General features: G+C 43.6%; 1 protein-coding gene across 6 annotated transcripts in view; it reads right to left on the bottom strand.

The window, feature by feature from the left end:
• The window catches only part of KCNIP1 (potassium voltage-gated channel interacting protein 1), a 345,603-nt gene that overhangs the window by 3,918 nt on the left and 314,492 nt on the right, over window positions 1-27,193 (bottom strand). For 4 of the 6 annotated variants that reach the window (XM_025924759.2, XM_086713803.1, XM_086713931.1 and 1 more), the window contains 6 exons: window positions 10,288-10,412; window positions 9,169-9,238; window positions 7,612-7,682; window positions 6,786-6,893; window positions 1,572-1,676; window positions 617-679 (listed from right to left, as the gene is read on the bottom strand). In XM_025924759.2, coding sequence (XP_025780544.1) covers window positions 617-679; window positions 1,572-1,676; window positions 6,786-6,893; window positions 7,612-7,682; window positions 9,169-9,238; window positions 10,288-10,412 — 542 coding nt within the window. Of the gene's footprint in view, window positions 1-616; window positions 680-1,571; window positions 1,677-6,785; window positions 6,894-7,611; window positions 7,683-9,168; window positions 9,239-10,287; window positions 10,413-15,308; window positions 15,342-27,193 lie in introns of all 6 variants that reach the window. The other 2 variants (XM_086713670.1, XM_086713889.1) reach the window with 1 other exon arrangement.

The raw sequence follows: 27,193 nt of genomic DNA, 5'->3' as shown, positions 1-27,193 counted from the left end.
CTTTTGCAGAATGAAAATGTCTTCCAAGGACCCGCAGGATCAGGATCATCTGAGTGAGTGTTAGAAAAGCAGTGCCTCAAGCCCTGCTCCAGACCTACTGAATTAGAATCTGCATTTTAAGGAGATCCTCAAGGAGGTTGGTTTGCACAGTAAAGTTTTAGCAGCGTTGATCCCCAGGACATTTGTGTTAAAAAAAAGATTTCTAGAGCCTCGCCCCCAATCTAGTGTTCATTTTCAGAATCATCTGGGCAATTTTGGGGAACACCATGGCTTGAGAATTACAGCTTTAGATTTTTTTCCCAGCTACCCCCTTGTAGTCTGAGGAGTGGGTCACTGAGCTGGAAACCTGTTGAAAAAGCAGAGTGTTGTCCATTTGAGAAGCCTGTGGTTTCACAGAGACCCCCTTGGCCTTTCACATCCCCCCACAATCCTTCTCAGGCTGTCTGGCTCAGCCTGTGTTTAGCCAAGACCAACCACAGCCCAGCTCTAGGAGGGGATGGAATGGAATTCTACCTGAGGTAGAGAGGATATCTCAGCTCTCCCTTCTGCAGGGCCCCAGGCCTCAGATTTTCTTTCCTGGATCTAGTATGTTTTGTGCTCTGAGGTCTCTCCTTACCTCCTGACAGGACTCAAGAAATTCGTCTAAAGTCACGATGCCATCTTTATTTTTGTCCATTTTCTGGAAGACACAACAGGAAGCACTTTAATGAACCTGGTAATCTGCATTCCAAAACTTGCTCTTTGTTAACCACCTTTGCCCCAAGAATTCAGGTGGTCTTTCACTGGCCAGACAATCCCACCCAACTCCCTGGTTACAGCATTTTGAGCCCCATAAGCTTCCTTAAAATTGAGAGACTTGCTCCAGACTCTCATTGCCTCATCACCAGATTATTCTGCTGATACCCTAACATGTCTTCCCCAGACTCTCCCCCAGCCTGTCCACCTGGCAGAGAGAACACTGCATGTGAGAGGTTCGACTTCTGTCTCTGTCACTTACTGTGTGACCTCGAGTGAGTCTTTAAGCCTCTCTGAGTCTCTGCTTTTCCCATCTGCGAAGTGAGAGGATTAGACTAGAATGAGCTGGGACATTCTTCAATACTCTACCACTCGCTTACTTTCTTACAAAAACACCACTGTGGTCATGCTACTCTTGCACTCATGGAATAACTATAGTCACCCAAGCAAGACTGAACTCTTCAATGCAAGACCTCACACTCCAGCCCCTCCTTGTTTCCAATCTTCTCTCCCACTACTCCCCAGACATAAATGCTTAACACTTACACAAATGTGTTTAATGACGTCTTCTCTGGTTACTCTGCTCCACCAAGAATTTGTATGGAATGTAGAAGCTGTACTGTAGCATTTCTATTTCATAATACACTTCCCTGTTCCATTGTCTAGTATATACTTGCTTGCTTAATGAGATCATCTATTACTTGAGGATGACGCATTTTGTAATTCTTTTCTACAATGCATAGGACAGAGTTGGACACACACCACTTGCTCAGAGGCTTGTGGGTTGGCTGGTCTAAGTTGGGCTTAAAGCTCGCGCACGACGTGTGTGCACTTACTTGGAAGAAGACATCCACGTGCTGCCTTGGAGTGTCTTCTCTGAGCACGGGATATGTGTATTTCCCCATCATGTCATAGATGGCTTTGACAATGTCCATCATCTCCTGGAGGATATGGAAGCACAGTGTGAGAACATGAGGTCAGTCTCTTTTTATGTGACAGTTTGGGGCTCCTTGTCCCCCTTGTGATTGAAAGTGATTAAAAGGACTCTCTTCAGCTGATGAGAAGGGCTGAAGGGCTATATTCTGAGAGGAGGCAGTGGGACATTCTCTTTGCCTTCAGAAGCTCTTGGATAGGTTACCTTTTCTTAAGCATTATCCTCAGTGAGGGGTTATATGGGGGGTTGGGGTGAACATGTTTGTGTACTGATTGGCCCACACTCCATTTTTGGAAGACCCTCTCCCTACTCCACAATTCCCTTGAATGGTTGGCCTGGGTGGCTGTGTTTGTACTGGGTGACCTGTCTCTGTGACCACTGCTAATTTGGAACAAAGGTGGACGTCTGACTAAAGCTGGGCTACTCTGTTTTTCTCCCTGGAGAAGTTTAGGTGATGAGGCACAGAAACTGTAATCAGGAGTGATAGAACCCTGGGACTCAAAAGTCAAGTGGCGTTGGGGCCAGAGTCAGTGCCACAGGCAAGCCATTTCCAGGTTTTAGCTGAGGTCGAGTGAAAACAGACATCAAAAACTTGTGCAGAAGAGTAGAAGTTCTGTGAAGAGGAGAAGGGAGCGAATACACAGAAAGTAGAGAAGAAGAGAAAAATGCAGGGAGAAAGAGAGGAGAGGAGAGAAAGCAGTAGAGGAAGGAGAAGGGAGGTGGGGGTGGGGGGAGAAACAGACACCTGTTCCCATGAGCACATACATGCATACCTGCACACACACACGCACACACTCACACTCTCACTCACATATACTCACACATACATACTGTATACTCACATACACTCAGGCTCTCTGAGAAAAACAGTTGAAGAAGACAGAAACAGTAACAAGGACTCAAGAAGCTGCAGAGAGGCAGTGTCTCAGAACCCTTACTCTATAAACTAAAACCTCCTCTTGCACCTCCCCACCCCTCTGTTGCTAGCAACTTGAACCTGTCATTCTTGCAGAGGCGTGTGGCCATCTTGATCTCAGCAATGCTGGAGGAGGGTGAGGAAACAGAGGGGACAAAAGGGGGTGGAGAGAGAGAGAGGAGACTAACAACCTTCTAGTTTCAATAGAGTTTACACAAGTTCCATCAGACTAACTGTATCTTTATAGGAAATCTCTCAGCTTAAGCTAATTTATTTTGATGATTTTTTAAAAAGTTTATTTCTTTATTTTGAGAGAGAACATGAAAGAGTGGGGGAGGGTCAGAGAGAGAGGGAGAGAGAATCCCAAGCAGGCTCCACACTGTCAGTACAGAGCCGATGTAGGGTTTGAACTCACAAACCGTGAGATCGTGACCTGACCTGAAACCAAGAGTTGGATGCTTAACTGACTGAGCCACCCAGGTGCCCCTATTTTGATGATTTTTTTATATTTGTAACCAAAAGACCTCTTTCTACAAACTCATTCTTGTTTGATGAGGCCTGAAAGATGTTACAAATGCTGTCATGTTTTCTTTCTAATCTTGCAATGCTTCTGGATACAGAATAAGTGATCATTAAATATTTATTAAAATAGTTAAATTGTTCTTATTATTAGTTTATAGATCTGTTTCCTCAAGACCGTGAACTCGTGAGGACATGCTTGCTCCTTCATTGCTAAGGTCTCTGCATGGGCTGGGAGCCCAGTAACTGTTGAGTGGGTCTGTGATGTTCTGATCACGCTGACCAGGCGTGGTATTCCATGGCCCCTCCTCCAAATGCAGGAAATAGGGTGCAGGAAGGCAGCCTTGTCTTTGAGATATTTGAAATAGTGTCTACGGAGACCCAGGGGACAGCCTCTATCTTGGGGTCCTTGTCTGCTACTCTTCATTCCAGGTGCTTATTTTATTTGTATGTGTTTTTAACCTATTAATACTTTTAGACTTATACAAAAGCTGTAGGAATAGAACAGAGCATGCACCTATACCTTTGACCCAGGTTCTCCTAATTTTAACTTGCAAAACCACAGCACTAGGAAACTGACAGGAAACTGACCCAGGAAACTGACATTTCTACAACAATGCTACAGTGCTATTAAGGAAACTATCAAGCTTATTCACCTCTCAACAGATTTTCCCCTAGTGTCTTTTTTATGGTTAAGGATCTCTCATCCATCTAACTGTTGTGTCCCCTTAGTCTCCTCTAACCTGTGACCGTTTCTGTTTGTCTTTCAAGAGCAAGGCACTTCTGATATGAAGTGTCAGTTATTATGCTGATCAGTTATTTTGTAGAATGTCTCTGCTCGTGTTAGTTCCTGGTTTTCTGATGATTAGGTTGAAGTTATGCATTTTTGACAAGAATACCAAATCAGTGATATTATATCCTTCTTGGTGCATCCTATCAAAGTGGTTCTTGATATATCGTGTTAATGGTGATGTTAACCTTGATCATTTGATTAAAGGGGGTGCCTATCAAGTTCCTCCCCTGATCTTAGTTTCTTTCAGTGGATCTTGCCTGCAAAAATGATTACTGTGGTGTCTGCCTAATGCTGACTTTGTATTTCCTTTATTCCTTTTTTATTTATTAATTAGAATTCTTCTTTAAGGAAGAATTGTCCCTTATCCCCTATTTATCTATGAATTCAATTATTTATTTGAGTACATATTTATTATTTATTTGAACACATATTATTTGAATACATATAATCTATAATTATATATATATATATAATTTAGTAGGGACTCATGGATGTGTTCTTTATTTTATACCTTATAATCTAATACTAACTTTTTTGTTTTTTTTTTTAGAGATAGAGTGTATGTGCAAGCAGAGGAGAGGGGCAGAGAGAGAGAGAGAGAGAGAGAGAGAGAGAGAGAATCTGAAGCAGGCTCCACGCTCAGTGAAGAGCCTGATGCAGGGCTTGATCCCACAACTCTGGGATCGTGACCTGAGCCAACCAGAGTTGGGACTCTCAACTGACTGAGCCACTCTGGCACCCCTAACACTAGCATTATTAGATATATTGCTCAAATTGTTCTGGTTTTGGTGATTAGGAACTCTTTCAGACTTATTCCTGCAGCTTTTTGACATGTCCCAGCCTTCCTCTCTCCCCCCTCACTCCTTCCTTCCTTCCTTCCTTCCTTCCTTCCTTCCTTCCTTCCTCTCTTTTTCTTCTTTCTTTCTTTCTTTCTTTCTTTCTTTCTTTCTTTCCTTCTTTCCCTCTTCTTTCTCTTTTTTCAAGCACCCCAGTACTTTCCAGCACTACAAGATACTCCAGGCCCATCTTGCATTTTCTCGGTCCCAGTCCTGGAATCACCCACTTCTTGAAGGAGACTGGTTCCTTTAGCTGGAGAATGATATTCAGACACCAAGGTCTGGGTGCAAGGTGTCCTCATTGCTGGAGGGGTGTCATTGTCTTAGACCCTCCCAAGAAACAGAAATAGGAAATAAACGTCTCTACCCATGGGTTTATTTTAAAATGTAGGCTTTGTAAGTCCTTCATATCTGCATTGTTATAGGTTTCTTTCCTGAGTACCTTTTATAAGAGGAAGGATTTAAGACCAATTTTGATTGCTGTCTCAGGATTCTCATTGCCTATAATTTGGATGAGATTATCTCCAAATGATTGGCAGGGGGAAGATCCAGCTATCTTTTCTAGGAAGCTGCTTATCCACACTTTCTTTTTCTTTTAAGGGGTTCTTTATTAATTCTGCCATCAAGAGAGGTCTGATGGGTATAAATGGGAACAATATTGTCTGGTCTACAAACAAGGAAGAGGGAGATGGAGATAGTGAGATTATTCAAGTGATGGAATTATGGCTGAACCAAGGTTGACAACCGTGTTATAAGTCCCATTTTAGGGTCTTTTCTTTATCTATTTTGTAAAGTAGTATTTGAATATTTTGTCATAGCACATATTTGAGTATGTACAGAAGCATTACATTCTTTGAAAAATTGAGATAATATTATACATACGATTTTAAAAGATGAATTTTTACATCTTAATACTTTTGTATGATCTTAAACGGCCATCTGTTATCCCATTACATGTATTTCTTGGAATCCACTGAACATATCTGTTATTAGTAGATATTAGGGTTTCACATGTGGGGGATCATTCATCACTTGATTTTCAGCACCTAGAACACCTAATAAGCCCTCAAATATATATTGAGCAAATGCACGACTGAATGAATGAAGACTGAATGTCAGAGGGAAATTTGCAGGGCTGGGGTGAGACCTGGAGATGCTATTACTCTAGGCACTGGGCTTGGCACTCAGAAGCTCAGGGAATGGGATGTTACAGGATGCTATGTCCAAGCTTCAGCTGAGATACCAAAATACAGTAGATACCAAAGTGAGTTTTGAGACAGACCTGTGGGTATTTCACTGGCTAGACACCACAGGTGGCTCTAAAAGTGTCAGGCAGTGAAGACTCAGACATTATTTGTGATTTGTTAAGAGATGGCTGCACTTGCCATCGTCCCCTTCTGTGGTTTTATTAGTAGGCAAAATAGATTGTGGCCAGTGTGATCCTATTGCAATCTCCCTTCTCTCTTCTGGATGATGTCTGCAATTTTACCATTCCAACTTTTAGCTTTTTTTTTTTTTAGTGTTTATTTATTTTTGAGACAGAGCGCGAGCTGGGGAGGGGCAGAGAGAAAGGGAAACACAGAATCCAAAACAGGCTCTAGGATCCAAGCTGCCAGCACAGAGCCCGATGCGGGGCTCGATCCCACAAACCATGAGATCATGACCCGAGCCGAAGTCGGACGCTCAACCCACTGAGCCACCCAGGCGCCCCTCCAACTTTTAGCTTTAATTTGTGACTATTAACCTATGAAATGTGAGTTCTCCTAGGAAGAGTAACTCTACACAAAAATCATTTGCATTCCCTTTGGAATGTACACTGAATACATGTGACCCAGTGACAATAAATGAATCTGCTTAATCCTTTCTTGAGTACTTGGGGGCAGGGCAGGGTGGGGCAATGGGGTAGGTCAAAGGTGACCAGGAATCTCTCTGTTAGCCCCAAGGCAGATCCCTCCTCATTCAGACAGTTTCATTCTCCAGACGGGGCTGTTTACTGTTTAATTAGATGCCTTCATTGCACCTCCTTCGTGACCCTGGCCTCAGCTCACTTACCTCTTTGTTTATGTATCCATCTTTATTGATGTCATACAAATTAAATGTCCACCTTAGCTTCTCATGGACGGTTCCTCTCAGTAAAATCGACAGAGCAGTTACAAAGTCCTGACAAATGAAAGAGGCATTAATGACATTAACCACCAAGCCTTGGGGTGGGAGGAAGCTCTGTCTTTGGGTCAGACTCTATGACTGCTTTTATATAGTGGTATCTCCCATGTCCTCTGTCCCCTGAAGGACATGGCCAAGCTCAGCGAAAGTGCCCCCCTTTCATTCCCTACCCTGCCCCATTTTGGGGGGACAGGGCGTCCTTGAGGAAGAAAGTATGTGCTGACATCTCCAGACACAGGTAAACACAGCCTCCTGTGGCACTGCCCTATCCCACAGCTGCAGTTAGCCTCAGAAAGGCAGTATAGTCTACCACCGGAGTTCAAATCCCTCTGTTACCTCTTCCTAGCTGTTTGACTTTGGAAAAAACACTCAATCTCTCTTTGCCTCACCGTCCTCTTCTGTAAACTGGCAATAAATAATAGAACACTACCTTGTGGGTTACTATGAGGATTAAATGAGTTAATACATGCAAAGCACTAGTACAGAGTCTGTCTCGTGGTAAGCTCGGTGTGAACGTGAGCTGTTACACTCTTTTCCTTAGTCCCTCTGAGGCCCTGAGTTCCCAGAGAAACAGCAGCTGCTGTTTCTCTATCTTCAGGAAATGTTTGTTAAATGGATGACGGACTGAAGCATCTGAGGACCCGACTGTCCCATCAATAGCACACAGTTTAGAAGAGGAGATGGTGAGGACCCCGGGACTCTGAGACAAGCATACCTCGAACTTCACGGAGCCTGTCTGGGTGGTGTCGAAGGCGTGGAAGAGGTAATGGGCATACATGCTGGCATCTGAAAGGCACAGAAGGAAAGGCAGGTGACGGGAGCCGGGGCTTCACAGAGGGAAGGGAGAATGCTTGGAAACAATAAGGAAGAGAAGAGGGTGCTGCTGGGGTGATGGAAAGGAGGAAAGGCAGTGTGGGCAAGCCCACTGTGTAAACAGGGACCCATGTGGCTGTCCTGGATTTTAGGTGGAAAGTTCTTAGGACAAAGACAAGCCCTCACCCCTACATCTAGCCATCCCCGGAGGAAGACCCTCCTGCTGGTTCACATGGGTAATTCTTGGTGGGTGAGTGACGTGGCAACTGTGGGAAGAAGGCGCCCTTCTGAGTGGTGTGCAATGCCATGGAGTGAGTACTCACTAGGGAGCAGACAGACGTGGGCTTGGCTAGCAGCTCTCTCCCTATATAGCTGTGTGAACAGGCATCTAGCAGAACCTCTCTGAGCTCCTCTTTCCTGTCTCTGTACAAAGGGATGTAGCAAACCCTATCTCTTGGAATTTTTGAAGAAGTATGTTAAACTTTTCACATAGTCACATCATCTTAACCATCACCATTCCTGCCAAATGGTCAAAACTCAATAAACTGTGGCTCAACAGAATTCAACAGCAGTGGTTCTGGGGTCTTCATGGGGTGAAGCTGCTCCCCAACTTGCAGAGGGGCCCTGTACAGGGTCCCACACTTAGGAGGGCCCCATCTGTGCCGAAGAGGCCCATGAGAGACAGAGCTCAAGAAATGTTTGGGACACTTGGATCTCCATTTCATCAGGACCCAGGGAAGGGATCCTGCAGGAGATAGCTCCTGGGGGCAGGAAGTGAAATGGCACGTGACTCATAGAAGCCTTGGGAAAGAGCCATTGATGTCTTAGGCCCATGGAGGCAGAGCAACTTCCTTCAGGAGTCAGGCACGGCAACAGAGTGTCTGTGGGCCTGGCACACTCACTAACCTGGACTTCTATGCACAGCTTTATGTTCCCTACATCTTTTTGGATTCATTTATTTCTACAGTCTCTGGTATTAAAATTATTTTTCAAAGTTTCACCTTGCCCTCAGCTGTTGTAAGGAAAAGAATGGAGAGTGTGTAGCAAAATGGTGGAACCAACATGGCGGAGCTTTACATCAGACACTTATGGGATAGAATCCTGCTCTGCTACTTACTGGCTGCGTTATCTTGATCTTGATCTTGAGTGAATTGCTAACTTCTCTGAGACGTTGTTGTCCATCTCGGATATGATACAGTACCTGCTTTCTAGAGCTGATATGAGACTTTATGATATTGCTTTATTAATCTCTTCTCCTCTCTTGGAGAGAATCCATTTCAGAGCTCTTTTCTGCTAAAACTTTAGCTAATTCCATATCTTGTAATAAGGGAGGGGAATCTTACTCTGAGTTGTCCCTGCTGTTGAGGAGGAGACAGATAACAAGAAACATGAACCTGGAGGAAGAAAGGCTTCTCACCAGAGAAGGAGTTGGGAAGGATCTTTTCAAGATCAGACTCACCTCCATGAGGGAAAAACTGAGCGTAGATCTGCTTGAATGTTTCTTCATTGACCACACCGCTGGGACACTCCTGCGTGAAGGGGAGGGAGTCAGTGGGAGGGAGGGCTGCCTGGCCCCGAAGGAGGAGACTGGGTCCAGCCTTGGGGTTTAGGATTCCTCATCATCCCTGATGAACAGGGACTGGGCAAACACCTGTACACTTCTGTGCCTCCAGGTGAGTGGCCGGGAGATAGCCCTGCCTTAAGAATGAAGCTGCTGGGGCGCCTGGGTGGCGCAGTCGGTTAAGCGTCCGACTTCAGCCAGGTCACGATCTCGCGGTCTGTGGGTTTGAGCCCTGCGTCGGGCTCTGGGCTGATGGCTCAGAGCCTGGAGCCTGTTTCCGATTCTGTGTCTCCCTCTTTCTCTGCCCCTCCCCTGTTCATGCTCTGTCTCTCTCTGTCCCAAAAATAAATAAACGTTGAAAAAAAAAATTAAAAAAAAAAAAAAGAATGAAGCTGCCTTGCAAAATGATGAGACATCATCAGAGAATTGGTACTGTGAGGTAGAAACAGCTTGGGATTTGGGCCTAGGAAGGTCTGGGTTTGGATCCTGGCTCAGCCTCTTCTAGGCTTTGCAACTTTGGGCGAATTAGTGTCTGATCCTCAATGTCCTAACCTGTAAAATGGGGCTAACAGTACCTTCTGACAAGGCTGTCATGAGGTTTAATTTATGAAATAATATGGCAAATTAATACATGGGCATTCAGGCTTACACTTCAGTCTTTATGAGCTCAGCACAGACCTAAATCTCGTCAGTTCTGGGGCACCGACAATATTGACAGTGTGAATGGGTCACACTAAGGCTAGAAGCTGGGCCAAGGCGAATTCTCCAAGGTTGTGCCTGCCATGTTGTGAAGTTCCTGGGCTATTGGCCAGTTTCCCATCTATGGAGATTGCCTCATTCTTGCCTGAAGTCTTTCTTTCTAGCCAGGTGATCTTGCTCTCATGTCTTTATAGAATTGGCCTTCCTTTTACAACTACACACATGGAAAACTCTCTGATGGGCCCTGTTGACATTTGGAAGAGCTTTGCTCCAGATGGGAAATCCTGCCTGGGCCTTCAGATGCCCTGTGGGCCTTACATTTTTGAAGCCTCGATAAAGAACTTGCAGCTCCCTCTTGGTGAAATTGGTCTGGGCCTCCAGCTGCTCCAGTCCCTCAGGCCGATGGCAAACCATGGTCATCTCCAGCTCATCTTCAATCTTATCTGGAACCAGAGGAGATGGCATTGGAGTGGCTGACCTTAGTGGCCACTTGTCAGACCACAGTCTGGGCTGTCAAAAGAGTAGTGTTATGACCTGGGATAAGGGATTCGGGGCTGGGGTCACACTGCAGATGATCCTTCTGCCTTGACCACCCACCCACCCCCAACCCAGTCACTTCTGTCTCACACTCAGTCCAGTCATTACCCCAGGGGTGTCAGGCACTACTCAGGGAGGGAGCTTCAGGCTGGAGATGAACACGTTCCAAGTGGAGATGAAGGCAGGAGTGCTAAAAATAAGTCCATAATGAAAACTTTCCCTTTCTTTCAAAATAACTTCTTTGCACATTCAATTTGCTGCCCACTGAACCATGTGAATATTCTAGAGATACAGGTAAGTGAGTGGAATGATTAACAGCTTTCAAACAGCAAACGGAAACAACTCTATTAAAAATGTAGAGCAAACTCTTACCATTTGGTACGAATAGATGAAGGCTAACCCAATTTGGCAAAAAGTTCCAATTACAGCATGTTAAATATTAATTTAAGAGTACGAGTGTATTTTACAGTGTTGTTTTGTAATGTCTACTAGACATTCTTAAATAATAGGCAAGTGACTTAAATGGGAACTACTTGATATAAATCAAAGCTTCTGAAGCATTTGAGGGGTTCCAAAAACAGTTGTCTGAAGTAGCAGTTTGTTCCTCCAATAAGAATGACAATGTAATATAATTTTTCACCAGTTATTGAGAAAGGGTCAGTCAAAGCAAGAAATCTGCCCATCTCCTACTGAAGGACCACAAACTGAATAAGCGGAGGTTTCCACACTTTACCATCACAGCAGGATAAATGAGTGTTTTCCTCTGGGTCCTGCCAGATGCTTTCTATAAATTTATTCCAATCAAGAATCAATTGTCGACTAACCTTCGCTGTCCATTGTTGTCGTGCAGACATAAGCAAATCCATATACTGAACGACTGTACACCTGGGCTGGCAAGAATAGTGATGAGATGGGCAAGCTGCTGGGAGCGCCACACTCCACATCACATCCCATGACCATGGAGGGTGGGGGGCAGGCTGTGTTTCTGAGAGAACAGGGTGAGCAAGTGCTTTCCACTGAGTATATCTGTCTAGTCAGTGCCAAGCTCTTGCTATCAGATTTTCTCTTCAATTGTCACTTTTCCTTTTGAGACTGTGATCTTAATACAAAAGAAAACTCTCCAAATGAGTTTGCGTCTTAGACATCTTCCCTAAGGAAATGGATGTTTGGGAAGGTGCCAGGGAGAGGCAGAAGAACTTGGTAATAATTCCCAGTGGTTGTCTTTCTTGTGTGCTGGGCAACTGGTATCACCTTATCCTTTTGGGAGTAGGGCAGATTATTTAATATAAATAAGATACTCTGTTTATACGACATAGCTGCAAGTGACCAATTTCTTTTTAATTCTTACAGAGCCTTTAATTATTGTTTTGTTTGTAGCTAACAAGTGGCAATTACCTTAACATTGCAGCATTTCTATGTAAATCAAAGGGCTGATCCACCCCTCCAACGCCCCCCCCCCCACATAAATTTAATTCAGAATACTTGCCTATATTTTTAGCTCATTTTAAAATAGAAATAAAATTATTGGTTTGAATCTCCCAGTGTTAGACTTAATAGCAATTTTATTTTGAAAAACACAGATATTTAAAAGTGTGAAGAGAGGTGAACTATTAAAATGCAAACAAAGAAGGCAGAAATGTATTTTTTGGAAGAAATGATGTATTTTTGCATGCATATAGTATACCATTCTCACTTTAACTTATCCGGAAGCTGAAAAGACTTCTTTTGAAAGATTGTCTTGTTTCTATTAATCTTCCTGTGACTGAATTCTTCACAAGATCAGGGAAGTCTGTTTGCGGAAGTCTATGAGAATCTCTCTGATTCATAAGCTGCACTTACTTACCATCTCCTCTATTATAAATGCACTAAGTAGTTACTGAAATATCAAATATTAAGCCCACTTCATTAAGGGAGAACTAGACTTTATCAATAAATGATTTGTTTGCTGTCTGGGCAGAGGGATCAATTTCCGTATTTGATTCCGTAATATCTGAATATTGGGATGATGATTGCCAAGCTTTGGCTTGGTTTTGCTTCTCATCACCCTCTAATTGACATCAGTCACTGAAGGAAATTCATGTCTTTGGGGCTCAAGATGCTGGGAAGTAGCCTGCGTGTCTTCAACCAGTGGTTCTCAATTTTTTGTTTTAATGTATTTCATAATAAGAGCTACAATTAACAGCACATTCCAGGATGCACATACATATAAACAAAGATTTTATGACATATTTTGAAGCAAAAATTCCTTAAACACTTTTCCCTATTGATGTGAGATGTACTCTGTTCTCAATTTTAATCTATTTCTTTGTAAAATTGTGTTAACCTTCATGTGTCATGACCTGTGAATGGAAAACACTGAGTTGTCTACACTTGTGGCAACCTTCTAGAAGGGCCCACATCTCAGCATTCCTCTCCCTCATACCTGCTCTCCCTTCCCCTCCTTCATCTAGTTCCAGCCACTATAAATATATTCTGAAGAAATTTCTGAAGGGGCTGCTGAGGTTTTCACATTCCTCCTGTTGCACTGACCCCCCTCTCTCAGGGAGTCCCTGGGTGCTGCCCAGGTGGTCCCAGTAAAGGAAGGAGGGAGGCCCAGCTCTCGGGTTGGAGGAGGAGGAAACAGAACTAACAGGTGGGGAGCCTCTTTGACAGTTTCTTCTGTTAAGAGTCTGCAAGGTGAAATGTTGCTTGATATTATTTTTGTTATTAAAAGTAATGGTGAGTCAGTTACTAAGTCAGATTGAGTTTGGATGATAGACATTAAAATTAACCTAGAAATTTAGTACTATGGTGGTAACTACATAACAAGAATTAGAATACCTTCTGTTGGTAAAATACTGTTAATCTGTAAAATGTTTTCATGCCTGTTGTCCCACTACAACCTTGTGTGTGGTGGGGAGCGAGTATTGGAAAGATGGGTGTCTTAACAGACAAGGAGATTGTCTAACCATGAGTATCTTAAACACTGATGAATTGCCTATTACTGCGGGTAAAGCAAGATAGAAAAAATCAACGGGAGGGGATTTACAGCAGGAAATTCCCAGACTGAAGGAGAAGTTGGAGAAGATGATTCAGATTAAGTGGTCTTTATTGTTTTGAGGTCACGGACTCTTCTGAGTGTGGGATAAAAGCTTTAGACTCTCAGAAAAAGAAAATGCACCTAATTATGGCATTTTTCTGTACTTTCAGTTAGGTCTTGGATATTTTAAACACATGGAGACATGTTAAGTGCTTCTAGCACAGGAGATCTCTTCCAAGCTCTATCACTAGATGGCTTTGCCTAAGACAGAATGGGACCTAGAATCGAGCCAGTCCCAGGTCTCTTTTATAGATCTGGCTTCCATGTGCCCCTACAATGGCTTCCCTTTCCCTTAAGCACAAACTGCAAATTGGTTTGTGACCAATGTGACAAAGTTTGCAATATTAGGAGCTATGCTCCTAACAAGCTCTGTACAGGTCATACCCTTAGGTTATGAGTTGTAAGAGGACCCAAGCCTTTAGTCTCCTCCCTAGTGAATCTCCTCTGTTAGTTCTGTGACCATGACCACAGCCAAGGCCAAAAACCATGGCCATGGTGACTTCCTTCTCCCTGCACTAGAAAATAGTCTCTTCATCGTGGGGTCTCTGGGTTGGACTTAATAATCACCTATCTGTTTTCAAGGTTATAAAATGGTGGCCCTTGACATAGAATGCAGCCCCCAAATAGGTCTTGTTTCGTTTATAAAATGTGATGGGTTTTGTTTTCGTTTTTGTTTTTGGAATTAACTGCCGCTATTGAAAGATGAGAGATCAACAAATTCGGATATTTTATTTCTCTTAGAAAATGGGATTATCTAACAACTTTTAGTCTCAAATTCTCACAAGGAAATAGTTTATGAAATCTGAGCGGTGGCTGTTCCCTCTGAGCAGCCAGAGCCTCTAGCGCTCCACCTGTACGCCTGTGGCTCACTTCATTCATTTATGCTACCTTCCTGGCCCCACAGGCATTTGACTTTTCCCTTCCTGATCTCTGCCCGCTTACCTCCCACATAACTACCTTTTTTCTTACTTCACTCACCACCCAGTCAACCACCTTTTCTCTCCTTACTACTTATTTAAACACATTCCACTTTGTTTCACAAAGGGCTTAAAATTGATTATAGGAAATAAATATAATAAATTTAAAAGAGATAAAGTAACAAGAAAAACTGCCTCAGAAAATGTTGATTTGATTAAGAGGTCAAGGCCATGGGAAAAAGACAACTTAGAAATACAGGTCATTTATTCCAAGCAGTGACCAAGCTTGAGTCACAGACTGGCTCTGAGCTTTTACATATTATCTTGTTACCCATTAGAGAAAAACATATCCGTTTCTTATTAGGAGCAAACCTCTTCCTATAACTTGTCTCTAAAAGAAAGTTTCCAGCTGTTTCTATGTAGGTGGTGTTTGCTAACAAGGGGCAAAGAAAGTTGGTGAATAAGTAGACTAATTACAAAATCTATTTGATTAAGAAACTCTTCTTTCAGAGGCACCTGGGTGGCTTAGTCGGTTGGGCATCCGACTTTGGTTCAGGTCATGATCTCATGGTTCATGGGTTCAAGCCCCTGCGTTGGGCTCTGGGCTGCTGGCTTGGAGCCTGGAGCCTGCTTCGGATTCTGTGTCTCCCTCTTTCTCTGCCCCTCCCCTGCTCACACTGTCTCTCTCTGTCTCTCAAAAAAAATAAAAAAATAAAAAAAAATAATAATAATAAACGTTAAAAAAAGAAGCTCTTCTTTTGAAAGTAATATGACCAAAGTAGTCAAGTTAGTTTAAACTTTTTTACCTCTCTGATACTGGTAATACCACCAGGCGATGTCTAGGAAAAAGTAAGAAAACATTTTACCAAATCCATTCATCGAAAAGACAAAGCATACTTTTATTTTCCATGGAGATTCCACTCGGAGGGTGTCCAGGTCACCATCCAGCTCGACATACGCAAAGAGATCTTGTAGCAGAGCTGGTGCTGACCTTTTCCTTATCCTTTTCCCCAGGTGGGAGCAGGCAAGAGTTAACGGGTCACCTCGCAGTGCCCACGGCTCCCAGCAGGGGGCTCATTGAGCATGCCCGCAGCCATGCAGCCATGCAGCCCGAAGAGAGATGGGATGGCATGGGGCAGAGGATGCACGGATGTGGATGGGTCCTTGAAAATACCTGCATGTTTGGTTGTGAAGTGGCTTATATGATACCCTTCACAACAGAGGCCCCATGGTCCCCCTCTGCTACCTTGTCATTTGAAGCTGCACATTTTGTAGGATTCTATATTCGCTCACTCAACAATCATCAGTGACATACCTACATATTTCAGTGAATGAAACGACTCTGTTCCCTGCTCTCCTGGAGCTTACAGTCTACAAGCCTATGCTTCTCTTTTCCCTTTAGGAGCTTGATAAGTAACACCGATGCAGGGGAAAACAAGGTGGTGGGGGGGGGTGCTGTGGAAAAAACTAATTAGCACATTAGAACTTGTGAGCAGAGTGGAGGCAGGTGAAGTCCCCTGTTGTGCTGAATACGAAACATAAGATGGATTATCAGACCTGGAAACTCCTTCATGGCACCATAGAGTTGGCTGGGTCCAGGTCCCAGAGAGTAGAAAATGGGGGTCTTGTTGCTCTCCTGCAGGCCTTTGGGGTTGATTTGGGGGGTCAACTTGGTTTACCTCTGTAGGCTATTATTTGAACTTCCTCCTGTCCTTCCATCACTCCTGACCAAGAGTGTGTGAGCCAGTCCAGCTATCACTTTAAGTGTGTTTTGGTCACTCCCCACCCATAACCCCAGACAGCAGGGGCTCATTTTCTGCTGTCCCTAAAAGTGGTGGTATAGGGGCACCTAGGTGGCTCAGTCAGTTAAACATGCAACTTCAGCTCAGGTCATGATCTCACGGTTCGTGAGTTCGAGCCCCGCATTGGGCTCTGTGCTGACAGCTCGGAGCCTAGAGCCTGCTTTGGCTTCTGTGCCTCCTTGTCTCTCTACCCCTCCCCTGTTCTCTCTCTCTCTCTCTCTGTCCCCCTCAGTGCTCTCTCTCTCAAAAATAAAATAAAACATTAAAAAAAATTAAGTGGTGGTATAGATGGATATCCATCCTCTGGTAAATATTTCTGCTCTTGACCTGGTCCTGATCTGAATCCCATGGGAGAAACTTATTTTGCCAGATTTAGTTGCCCTCTGTTATCACTCTGATTAATAGCATTTGCACTTATCTACCATTTCTAATAGACTTTATTTTTAAGGCAGTTTTAGGTTGACAGAAAAATTACGTAGAAAATACAGAGTTCACATGCATATCACCTCACGGCTTCCCCTATCATTAACATCTTGCACTAGTATGGTATATATGTTACAACTGATGAACCAAGATTAGAATATTTTTAGCTAAAGTCCATAGTTTACATTAGAGTGCATTCTTTGTGTGGTGCAGTTCTGTGGGTTTTGACAAATGTATAATGTCACGTATCTGCCACTACAGAATCCTCCAGAATAGTTTCACAGCCTTAAAAATACTTACATAGCATTTTTGTAGTGGTATGTCTACAAATAAGGGTTCACCGTCTCTGCCATGCCAGGGATGGGATTGGGAGAGAGACGAAAAGACAGACTGTTCATATGGAGCTCTCCGACTAGTGGTGAGACATGCACAGAGACCAGGATTACAAACTCAAATGCCAGTAGTAGTTGGTAAGTAATTTAAATGAGTCAGGTGCTGGGTGTACAACCTGAGTGGCAGGGACTGAGAACTGGTGAGTCATTACCCCATGAAAGGGAAACAGCTCTTACACAGCTAGTCATTGTTATATAGAATTTAGGTTCACAGAGCCCAGATTTTTAGTTTTTCTTAAGAGCTGCTACAGTTAAGATTGTTTGTGTCCTGACTCTTAGCTGTTATCAATGACTTTAACATTGGAAACATACAGCATGGGCCAAATATGATATTCCCATTTGTAGGATGCTATGGATTGCTGGCCTGGAACTCTTCGCTGGCAAATCATGCCAAGGCCAAGTAGTGGCATGGCAGTGTGGACATGGCTGAGGCATTGGGAGCCAAGAGGAGGAAGCTCTTCATGAATAACCCCTGGATGGCAGGAAATTGAAAGGGGTGGCAGGGATGGCTCCAAGGGGAGCTGGTAATTTATTTGAGTCTTCAAGAAGGAAGGGAAAAAGGGAATATCTATCATATGCAATGATACAGAAGCCAAAAGGCCAGGGTGAGCTCTCCTCTAGTACAGCTGACTTCTTACTGAGAACAACTGGAAAAGGAGTATTAAAGAAATAAACCAATTAAAAAAATTTTAAAAATTACCATGGTAACAACAACAAAAAGACACCTAAAGACTGGGCAGGGGGTGGGGGAACAGGAAAAAATACCTTAACACATGTGTTCGAAGGCACTGGAGAGCTACCAATTTATCCTATCTTTAGAAGCAATGATTCTGGAGGGAAGAAAAACTCATTAAGGTGAGCCTGACAGTCAGTGCTGCTTTTCATCTCACAGGGTATGCTGATTTATAAGTGGCATGGGTTCTGAGCTTGAGAAACTGAGCAAAAGGGTCTGCTAAGGGGAAAGAATATAAGCAGAACTTTCGGCAATCTGGGAAGACAAAAATGGGATCAGTCCTACGAAGACATTCAGGGCTCGAGGGGCCAAGACCGGAGGGGCCACAGAGGAGGGGAGCACAGACAAAATGTTATCAACCTGAGCTATCATAAGTGACTGAGGTCAATGGAAACTAAGCAAAAACCACAGCCCAAAGGTTGCAGAGCTAAATGGAGCTCTTGGCAGGCTCACAGGGTTATGGGTTAGCGGTTAGATTCAGGGTCTTCTAGGAGGTGGGTTCCTGGTGAACATTCAGGCTTTCAGTTTGACCCCTAAAGGACTGTGTTCTAGGAGCAAGGCATATTAGAAGTAGATCAGGCCTCTCAAAGATTGAAATCCAGCCTCGAAACAACTCAATCCCTATTTGGATTAAGTTTATTTGCTCCTGCTCAGTTACCTTGCAGAAGTTGAAGGTTCAGCCAGATAGTGTTCACATTTTGTATTCTAATGTTCACCACTCATTGCAAATTTGCCAGGCACATTAAGATAGGACCAAGAGAAAAAGACAGAATACGGTAATAGATTCATAGTGATCTAAATATTGGCTTTATCAACTGTGGGCCTTAAAATAATGGTGAATATGCTCAAGAAAATAAATACAAAGATGGAGATTCCACCAGAGACTTAGAGAACTGGGATATATATATATATATATATATATATATATATAGTCCTAGAATTAAAAAATGTATTATCCAAGATTAACAACTAAATAGATCAATTTAACGGCTGGTTGGGCACAGATGAAGAGAGAATGATTTGGTGGATAGGTCAATAGAAAAATATAAAGACTTATGCACAGAGAGAGAAATACGAAAAATACAGAGAAGACCATAAGAGACATATCGGACTTGAAGAAAAGTTCTTTTATATGTATATATATACACGTATATATATACACATATATATATATATATATATATATATATATATATATATACATATATTTTTTTTTTGAGAGAGAGAGAGGCAGAGTGTGTGCAGAGGAGGGGCAAAGAGAGAGGGAAACACAGAATCCTAAGCAGGCTCGAGGCTCTGAGCTGTTAGCACAGAGCCCGAAGCGGGGCTCAAACTCACGAACCATGAGATATGACCTGGGCTGAAGTCAGATGCTTAACCGACTGAGCCACCCAGGCACCCCTCATAAAAGTTCTAACATATGTGTAACTGGAGTCCCCAATGGGGAGGAGATAAAAAATGCTGTTGAGGCAATATCTGAAGTGACAATTGATCATTTAAAAAAACCAATTAAATATATCAAGCCACAGATGTCAAGCCACAGATTCTGGAAGCATAAACCCAAGCAGAGAAACTCATAGGAAACCACACCAAAGCACATCACAATAAAACTGTTGAAATGCAAAGCTAAACAGAAAATCTTTAATACAAGAAAGCCATCTTCAGATAAAAACCAAGCCCTAGCTCGATGCTTATTAATTAGGACACAGAAAAAGTAGAAATGAAAGTACAACATGCAAACATGTCAAGAAAAACTGGCTTGGCTGTTTTAACACTAGAGGAAGTAGACTTTAAGGCAAGAAGCTTTGCTAGAGAGAAAGGGAGTTTGCATAATGAAGGTGCCATCCACTAGGAAGATATAACAATTCCAAATTAGTATGCACAAATAATATAGTTTCCAAATACAAAGCAAAGGCTGACAGAGAAAAGAAGAACTAGCAAATTCACAGTCATAATTGGAGATTTCAAAACCCTTCTCTCAGCAACTGATAAAAAAAAAAATCGATGAGGGTATAGAGGATATGAGCAATGCAATTAACAAATGTGTCTCCATTGATAGGAGTGGAGCTCTTTATCCAACCACCATAGATACCGCACATTCCTTTCAAGGGCTCAGAGAACATTTACCAAAATTGACCACTTCCTGAGTAATAAAGCCAATCTCAACAAAGTTTGAAGAAATGAAATTGTTCAGAATGTTTTCTATCCATGTGGAATTAAACAAGAAATCAAGAGAAGAAGAAAAAAAGAGGAAATCTCCAAATGTTTGGAAGCCAAGCAACATGGTTCGAATTCGTAATAACCCATGTATGGAGGAAGAAACCTCATGGAAATTAGAAAGCATTTGGAATCAAATGATAATGAAAATATAACATATCAAAACTGTGGGACGCTGTGAAAACTGAACCCAGAGGGAAATTTAAAGAGCATGACATACTTGAGCTGCAAATAATTTAGGTGACAGTGTGCATAAAATTGAATGCCTAAAATTGAATGCTGTGCTGCCTCTTGAAATCATATTTCTAGTGCTTCTAGTGGTTCATTTTCAGCGTTGCCTAAACTATGTTGGTTACATTAAAGACTACATTAGAGATGGCATGCTGGCATTTGAAACTGTGATCTTTTCTCTCCCCTTAAACATGGTCGATTGATTTATTCTGGGTGAGATTAACACCATTTTTTTTGATTGACAATTTACCCCCTTATTATCAACGATGAAGATCCTTGTTGGTGCCTGTATGGACCGGGGTGGGACGCGCAGGGGGCTGGCGGGGGGGACAAGTTCTATCTGGTCCTGAAGTGTAATCCTGGAGGCTGAGGGCTGAGATTCTTACAGCAGGGGCTTGGAGGTGAGTCATAAGCTCACTCATACACACACAGCACACACAACTCGTCAGCTCTGAATTTTATAAACTTAACGATGAGTCCCGGGAGTGCTGAGCTGAGCTTTGATAAAGATTTTCTGAGTGTTCCAGACATTTTTTTCAGTCTTCTTGCTTCAATAAAACTCAAATCATGTTTTGCTCCAAGCGTTTGTTCTCTTAATCTTGAAACCCTCCTGCCCCTTTTAAGCGAAATTGAATTTATACATTTCTCATTCATTTACACCTTAGTCCTGAAAATCTTCTGAAAAAAAAAAAAAAAAAGAGTCCCTCAAAGAAAATCTTTGAGTATTGCTTGTTCCATTTGATGGGAGATTTTCCAGGTCAAATGACTTGAAAATTCTTCCGCATATAGCATATTTCGGTTCTCTGACCTTTCTCCCAAAAGGAGGGTGTTTTTGAACATGGCCTTCAGATCAGCACATTGGGTGGGTGGGTGGGTGTGTGGGAAGGTGAGTGTCAGATGTACCTCGGAAGCTGGTGGTAGTGGAGATTAGGTGTCAGAAATATAATGTAATTATTAAAAGTCCACAAAGCCATTATGCAGACATAAATCACAATTCTGTTGGTTGTGTGACAGCATAACATTTGCACATTTTCCACTGAGATTGAAAAAAACAAAGAAACTTCTGGGAAATAAGTGGGTCATTTAGATCCCAGAGTTGGCAGAAAAGAGCCCTAAGTGGTATTTCAGGACAGGGAGCAAGGCCACATACGTTAGGGACTCTTATGTCTCCTCGCCTCCAAAGCAACATTTCATTCCAGCTAAGGCTGTGGCCAGGCTGCAGAGTAGAAATGTCAGGGTCACTGCAGTGTCTCAGCTGCAGGTGGAAATCTCTCAATGATGTTTTAAGTGGACCTCTGTGTCTGTAAAAAGTGTCCCAGGATGAAACTGGATGGTGTACTTAGGTGGCACCAGCAGTCCTCACAGCTCTAGGAGCAATTAGTCACACAAGGCCCAAATCCTGCCACCAGCTAGCAGTCAGGAGGCAGTGGGGAACCTCCCGCCATTTCTCCTTTGGTCTCGGGGGACCCTGCCCTGAAGTTCCAGCACGTGGAGATGGCCAGTTCATGAGTGGTGGCTGCCCTGAGTTGGGGGGTGGGGGGCATGTTGCCCAGGATAAGTGAGTCTCGAATATTTCTGCACGAGATAAGAAGAGCACGTTGGTAGGATTTTGTTACTGCTCTTTTCCACGGGGAAAGGGCACTGCTAGTTTTAAGTTGGAAATACGAAGGTGCAGAGAGGGGTCAAAAAAATTACTCAAAGGAAAAGTAAGATTGCTGTGTGACTAGGACTTCTGTTAGGTTGGGCATAGAATCTTCTCATCAGTGGAAATTCCCTGGATCAAGGTCAGGCTAAGGTGTGAAAATCTTGTCTTTCAGCCTGAGTTTTGAAGGGTAGTTCATTGCTATCCAGCTAACTTGACACCTTACCAGGTGATGGTTTCCAGGTAGAGGGCTTGCTCTGGTGGGCTGGTAAGTGTTTAACAACTGGCATTTGGGGATGGGAGAAAAGCCTGATTGATACCATTTTCCAATTTCTTTGGTGTAAATATTCCCATCAGGCAGTCAACCGAAGTCACAGGATGTGGATTTGGGAAGTGCAGTGCACAATCCGTGGGTATGAGCCAGCTCCATCATATTACTGCTGCTATGCTGGCATATGTTTAACTATCCCAAATTAGTGTGCTAAGGGCCTGAAAAACAATGCATAAAGCAGGCTCAGCTCCAGTAGTCTAACCAAATAAACCTTTTCTTTGTTGTTATCGTGAAAATAAGGTTCTGTACCTCATATAGAATAATCACAAGCAGGGAAATAATGGAGATTGGCCTGGTAAGCTTTTGCTGGAATTCAGTATTAATGTATCCTCCTATTAAGTGCTTGTCTTGGTGAGCTCAGAGAGCATGGTAATAGTTTTAGGATTGATCTAATCATCTCACTGTCCCTAGGAGGCATATGGTTATTAGGCTAATTCCAGCTATAATCATACCCACCTTGTAGTTGTGAATCTAAAGGAGATAAGATATGTAAAGGGCTCTATGCACACAGTAGGTCCTCAAAAAATGTTTTTCTCATCTAATAGTGTGTTATGTCTGTGATTTTAAGGATGATTCTCAAAGGCAGAATCCAGTAATCAAGTCTGTAGATACTCTGTAGGCCACAATTGCGCCTTTTCTGATGGATCTAGTTAATTAAGTGTGCTTTTCTTTAATACAGGAAGATTTGTTTGTTCTGTGATTGACTCTGTCAGAAAGGCACTCAGTTGCCAGCTCAGGTTGGACATTAACTGATTAAAGTGAATATTATCATTCTATATTAACCGCAATGGACAGAAGCAAACACAAGACGCTGGCTGAAAGAGCATCGAGCACCTCGGGCTGCAGATTGTCAGGGAACAGGGCAGAGCATCAGTGGGCGGTGGACACCAGAAACACGGGGCCCAGAGTGTAAAGTCTATGGATACAATAACTGACCGTCACGGAGAAGATTTCCTGCCTCTTCTCCCCTAGAGTTACTGCGTGACTCCATGTCCTCTGCCCTTAATAATCCAGACGGTCAAAATGTGTATTGTTTTGGTCCATTTCTTAGCTGGAGAAGGCTATTGGACGTTACCCTCACACATCCACTGCCAGATGCAGGGAGTGCAGCCAGTTCATCGGAGCGCGGATGTCTGCCTGCCCAGAGGCAGGGAGAAGATGGCAAGGTGTCATCTGTGGGACTCAGCTCAGAAGCCTCTTAACTGTGCACTTAATAAATGAAGCCTTGGCAGACATACCTTGAATTATTAATGGCGTTATTCAGCTTTGATTGTTTCCTTCTTTTGGGGAAAGGTTATTCACTCAAATGCCTTTGATTAGACTATACAATACATCACAATTGGGCATATTTTATGTGCGACTTTATGGTGATAATAGTTCTGTCTCATTTAGAAGCAAATCAGACATTATGAACTTCGTGATTTATTAATGTATTGATTTCTATAAATGTCAGCGCATCTCACATCCCGTCAGAGAGCCCGAGAGCAATCAGTGGAGAGCCAATAAAAATGTAAAATGAAACCATCATAAAAAAAAAAAAAAAAAAAAAAGGAAATACAGCCTGTTTCAAAGCCCTGCTGCCTCTCTGAATTGTTTCAGGATCCAGATCATTACCATGAAGGCATCTCCCCCACCCCTGAGGAAACAGCCTACACGAAGCTGTCAGGGGAAGCTCTGGCCTGTTTGTTCTGTATTGTGTCAAATAAGAAAACAAAAGGCAAAGAGTCGGACCTAGAGGGGCCTCTGGACTCAGTGCCCAGGCTCTTCATCCTGGAGGATGCAGGAGGATAATGGGGTCCCTTTCCATCAGCTTTGCCCCATTACAACCTACCAGCTTCCTCCTGAGGGATCTTCAGGGTAAAGTCTAGATTCCCCAGCACAATTCTGCACAACCACCCTGCGTGGGTCTTCTGCAACAGGCGCAGTCCCCTGTCTCTGCCAGAGTGTGTCATCAGCTGATCTCGATCTCAGCCACCCTTTAAACCTGTCTCGAGAGCCATCTCCTCTGGGCAGCTCTCGCAGACCACCGCAGGGAAAGCTCTCTCTGTCCAAACTCCTGAAGCGCCTGCTGTCTCTAACCGTCCCCCAGCAGGTATCAGAATCTACCTTTGGGTGTCGCAGAGGTCAGTTACGGGAGTGAGGTGGGGTAGGATAGGGTAGGGGTGGAGAGACTGTGTCTTGTGCCTGTTTTTGTTCTGTTTTTATTTTTGGTACCTCACTTTTACGATGTCTAGAGCCACTCTGCACATAGTAGGTGCTAAGCGCTCATTATTTGCTCTAAGTGTGTAGAATTACGAGAAACTAAATAGGATATAATGTTGAATCCTGAGAAAGCTGCCAAGAGAGTATCTGGAAAGTATTTGGCTAATTTAGTGGCTAATTCTGTCGTCTGACAGTTTAGTTTAGAAATCCCAATCTGGCAGCCCACGGGGTACAGTTGTTGTTTCACTTCTTTTAAATGTGAGTTTTGACAACATTTATTGCACATAAAATATGGGGTTTTGGCTTCTCTTTAGAAATTGGAATTTATGTCTGTGTGGGCCTGCATTACCACATTATCACATGGCAACAATTGGCTGGAGCTGAGGAGCGGCTGCTCGCTTCAGACACGGCACATGCTCGCTAGTAAACCACAGTCCCCACTAGTCCCTATTACATCCCCAGAACTAAGACCGAGGGGCAGTCCTCCATTATCACTCATTCACATTACCTGCCTCTATGAGCCCAGTTTAACCACCCCTTTCCCCTACCCCATATCATATTTTTCCAAGTGACTGTTGTGTATTTTGTGATAATCTAGAAACATGACAATTTCATTTTTTTTGGGTCCCAAGCAGCATGGAGCAAAAAGGGATGCCCTGTGATTAGAGAGGAACTCTGTACAGATTCAGGCTGTGTGAACTTCTGGCTCAGTGCATTTCAGCCTTCGATTCTAATAAGCCACTTTTCACATCACACAGCTCCTATGAAATAAGAGTTATATTGTTCCCATTTTACAGAGGAGAAAACTGAGGTGCAGAGAGGAAAGAGAACATATTCATTTTCCCATTTGAAGAAATGGAATCAAGAGATCTTATGAGACCTCCCTGAAATCACAAAGATGGTGGGCAGAAGAGCAAACACTGATCTCATCATCTGATTAACACTCAGATGCTTTCTGGCCTAAGGGACCATCCCATGGGTCTCCCCTGGCCTCACTCCTGTTTCTTTGTGGTTGTTGCTCTGTCTCAGCAAGACAGGGACCAAATTCCTCTGCCCAAGCTTCTCGCGCTTGTCCGCTTGAGAATTTGCGGAGGCCAGTCCGAGCGAGCGGGCAGGAGGGCAGACACCAAATGGTTTCAAGGGTCCCTCCCCCAGCTCCTCCCTTGCCTCGCTCGAGCTCTTTGTCATCCTTTTAGCATTTCCAATCTTGTTTCCCCTTTCTGAGGACGAAAGCAACCTTTGCTCTGGGTGACAGGCTGTGTAAGTCACAGGGCATATAAGTTACAAAGAGATGCTCTTATCCTGCCCTCTGACTTCACAGATATGGCTGCTGGGGCCCAGAGAGCAAAGTGGACTTATCCAAGGTCACACACCGGATTCCTGACAGAGCAGGATAAAACTCAGGTCGGTCTTCTTTTCATAGCACCATTCACTCATTCAACAAATAATCACAGAGCACCTACTGAGGGCGAGCCACTCTTGTAGGCACTGGGGGTCGGTGCATAGAGCAGTGAACAGAGGTGGTGATGTGTCTCCTGTCAATGAAAACAAAGCAGGGTTCCAGGACTAGAGAGAAATGGGTCACGGGGGTCATCATTTTATACACGATGGTTGGGAAAGGTGGCAGCCGAATTCAGCATCAGCGAGAGGGGAATGATGATGGTGAGCTTTGCAGTCAGAACAGTCAGACTTGAATCCCAGCTCTGCAGCTCAGCAGCTGGTGAGTGTGACCAAGTCATTTCCAGCCTACAGGACTCATTGCTCTCAGTGGTACAGTGGGCTCAGCAGCACCCACCTCCCCACCTGTTAGGATCAAGGAACCACTTCAGAGTGGGTGCCTGTCATGTTGAAGGCATTCAATAAAGTCCCCTCCTCACTCGTTGGGGAGAGCTGGGGCTCAGTTTCCTAATGGGTGTCTCTGTTCAGCCGAGCAGCTTGCAACCTATGGAGAGCCCACAAAATACTCTTAGTGGTCAGGGTGGCCGGCTGGAAGACTTGTATAGTTTTAAGAGGATGAATGAGCCAGGATTAATTATCTGAGTTAGTTTGTGAATATGTTAGTGGGTCACAGGGCTCTGAAGCTTTTTAATCTGAGGAGTAGTGGGTGGCAACCACTAAGCCTAGAGTGATGCTTTGCTGGAATTTTCCGGATTGGAGCTCTGGCTTGGAATTCCTAGCTCTTCTAAATTCTTTGCTGAGTAGGGCGCCTGGGTGGCGCAGTCGGTTAAGCGTCTGACTTCAGCCAGGTCACGATCTCGCGGTCCGTGAGTTCGAGCCCCGCGTCAGGCTCCGGGCTGATGGCTCGGAGCCTGTTTCCGATTCTGTGTCTCCCTCTCTCTCTGCCCCTCCCCCGTTCATGCTCTGTCTCTCTCTGTCCCAAAAATAAATTAAAAACGTTGAAAAAAAAAATTTAAAAAAAAAAAAAATTCTTTGCCGAGAGACAGCAGTATTTCTCCTCACATGAATTTCAAAGTGCCTTACCAGAAAGCTTCAGTTGGATCATAGGAATCTTTGAAAATTAAATCTCACATTTAAAAAACCCAAATAGCTTCCAGTCATGCCTCTCTGTTAAGCCTTCCCCGACCTCCCTACCTGCATCTCAAATCCTGAAACACCTTGTCTATAATGATCACTTCTGTAGGATTATGGGATGAGGGAACTGGGCAAGGAGGCATACTTTCCTTTTCACCTTATCGCTCATTACTGCTTGAAATATTT

Source organism: Puma concolor, chromosome A1 (assembly GCF_028749965.1).
Source record: "Puma concolor isolate L17-30 chromosome A1, mPumCon1.1.hap2, whole genome shotgun sequence".
Classification (NCBI taxonomy): Eukaryota; Metazoa; Chordata; class Mammalia; order Carnivora; family Felidae; genus Puma; species Puma concolor.
This window is presented reverse-complemented; position numbering and strand designations above follow the sequence as displayed.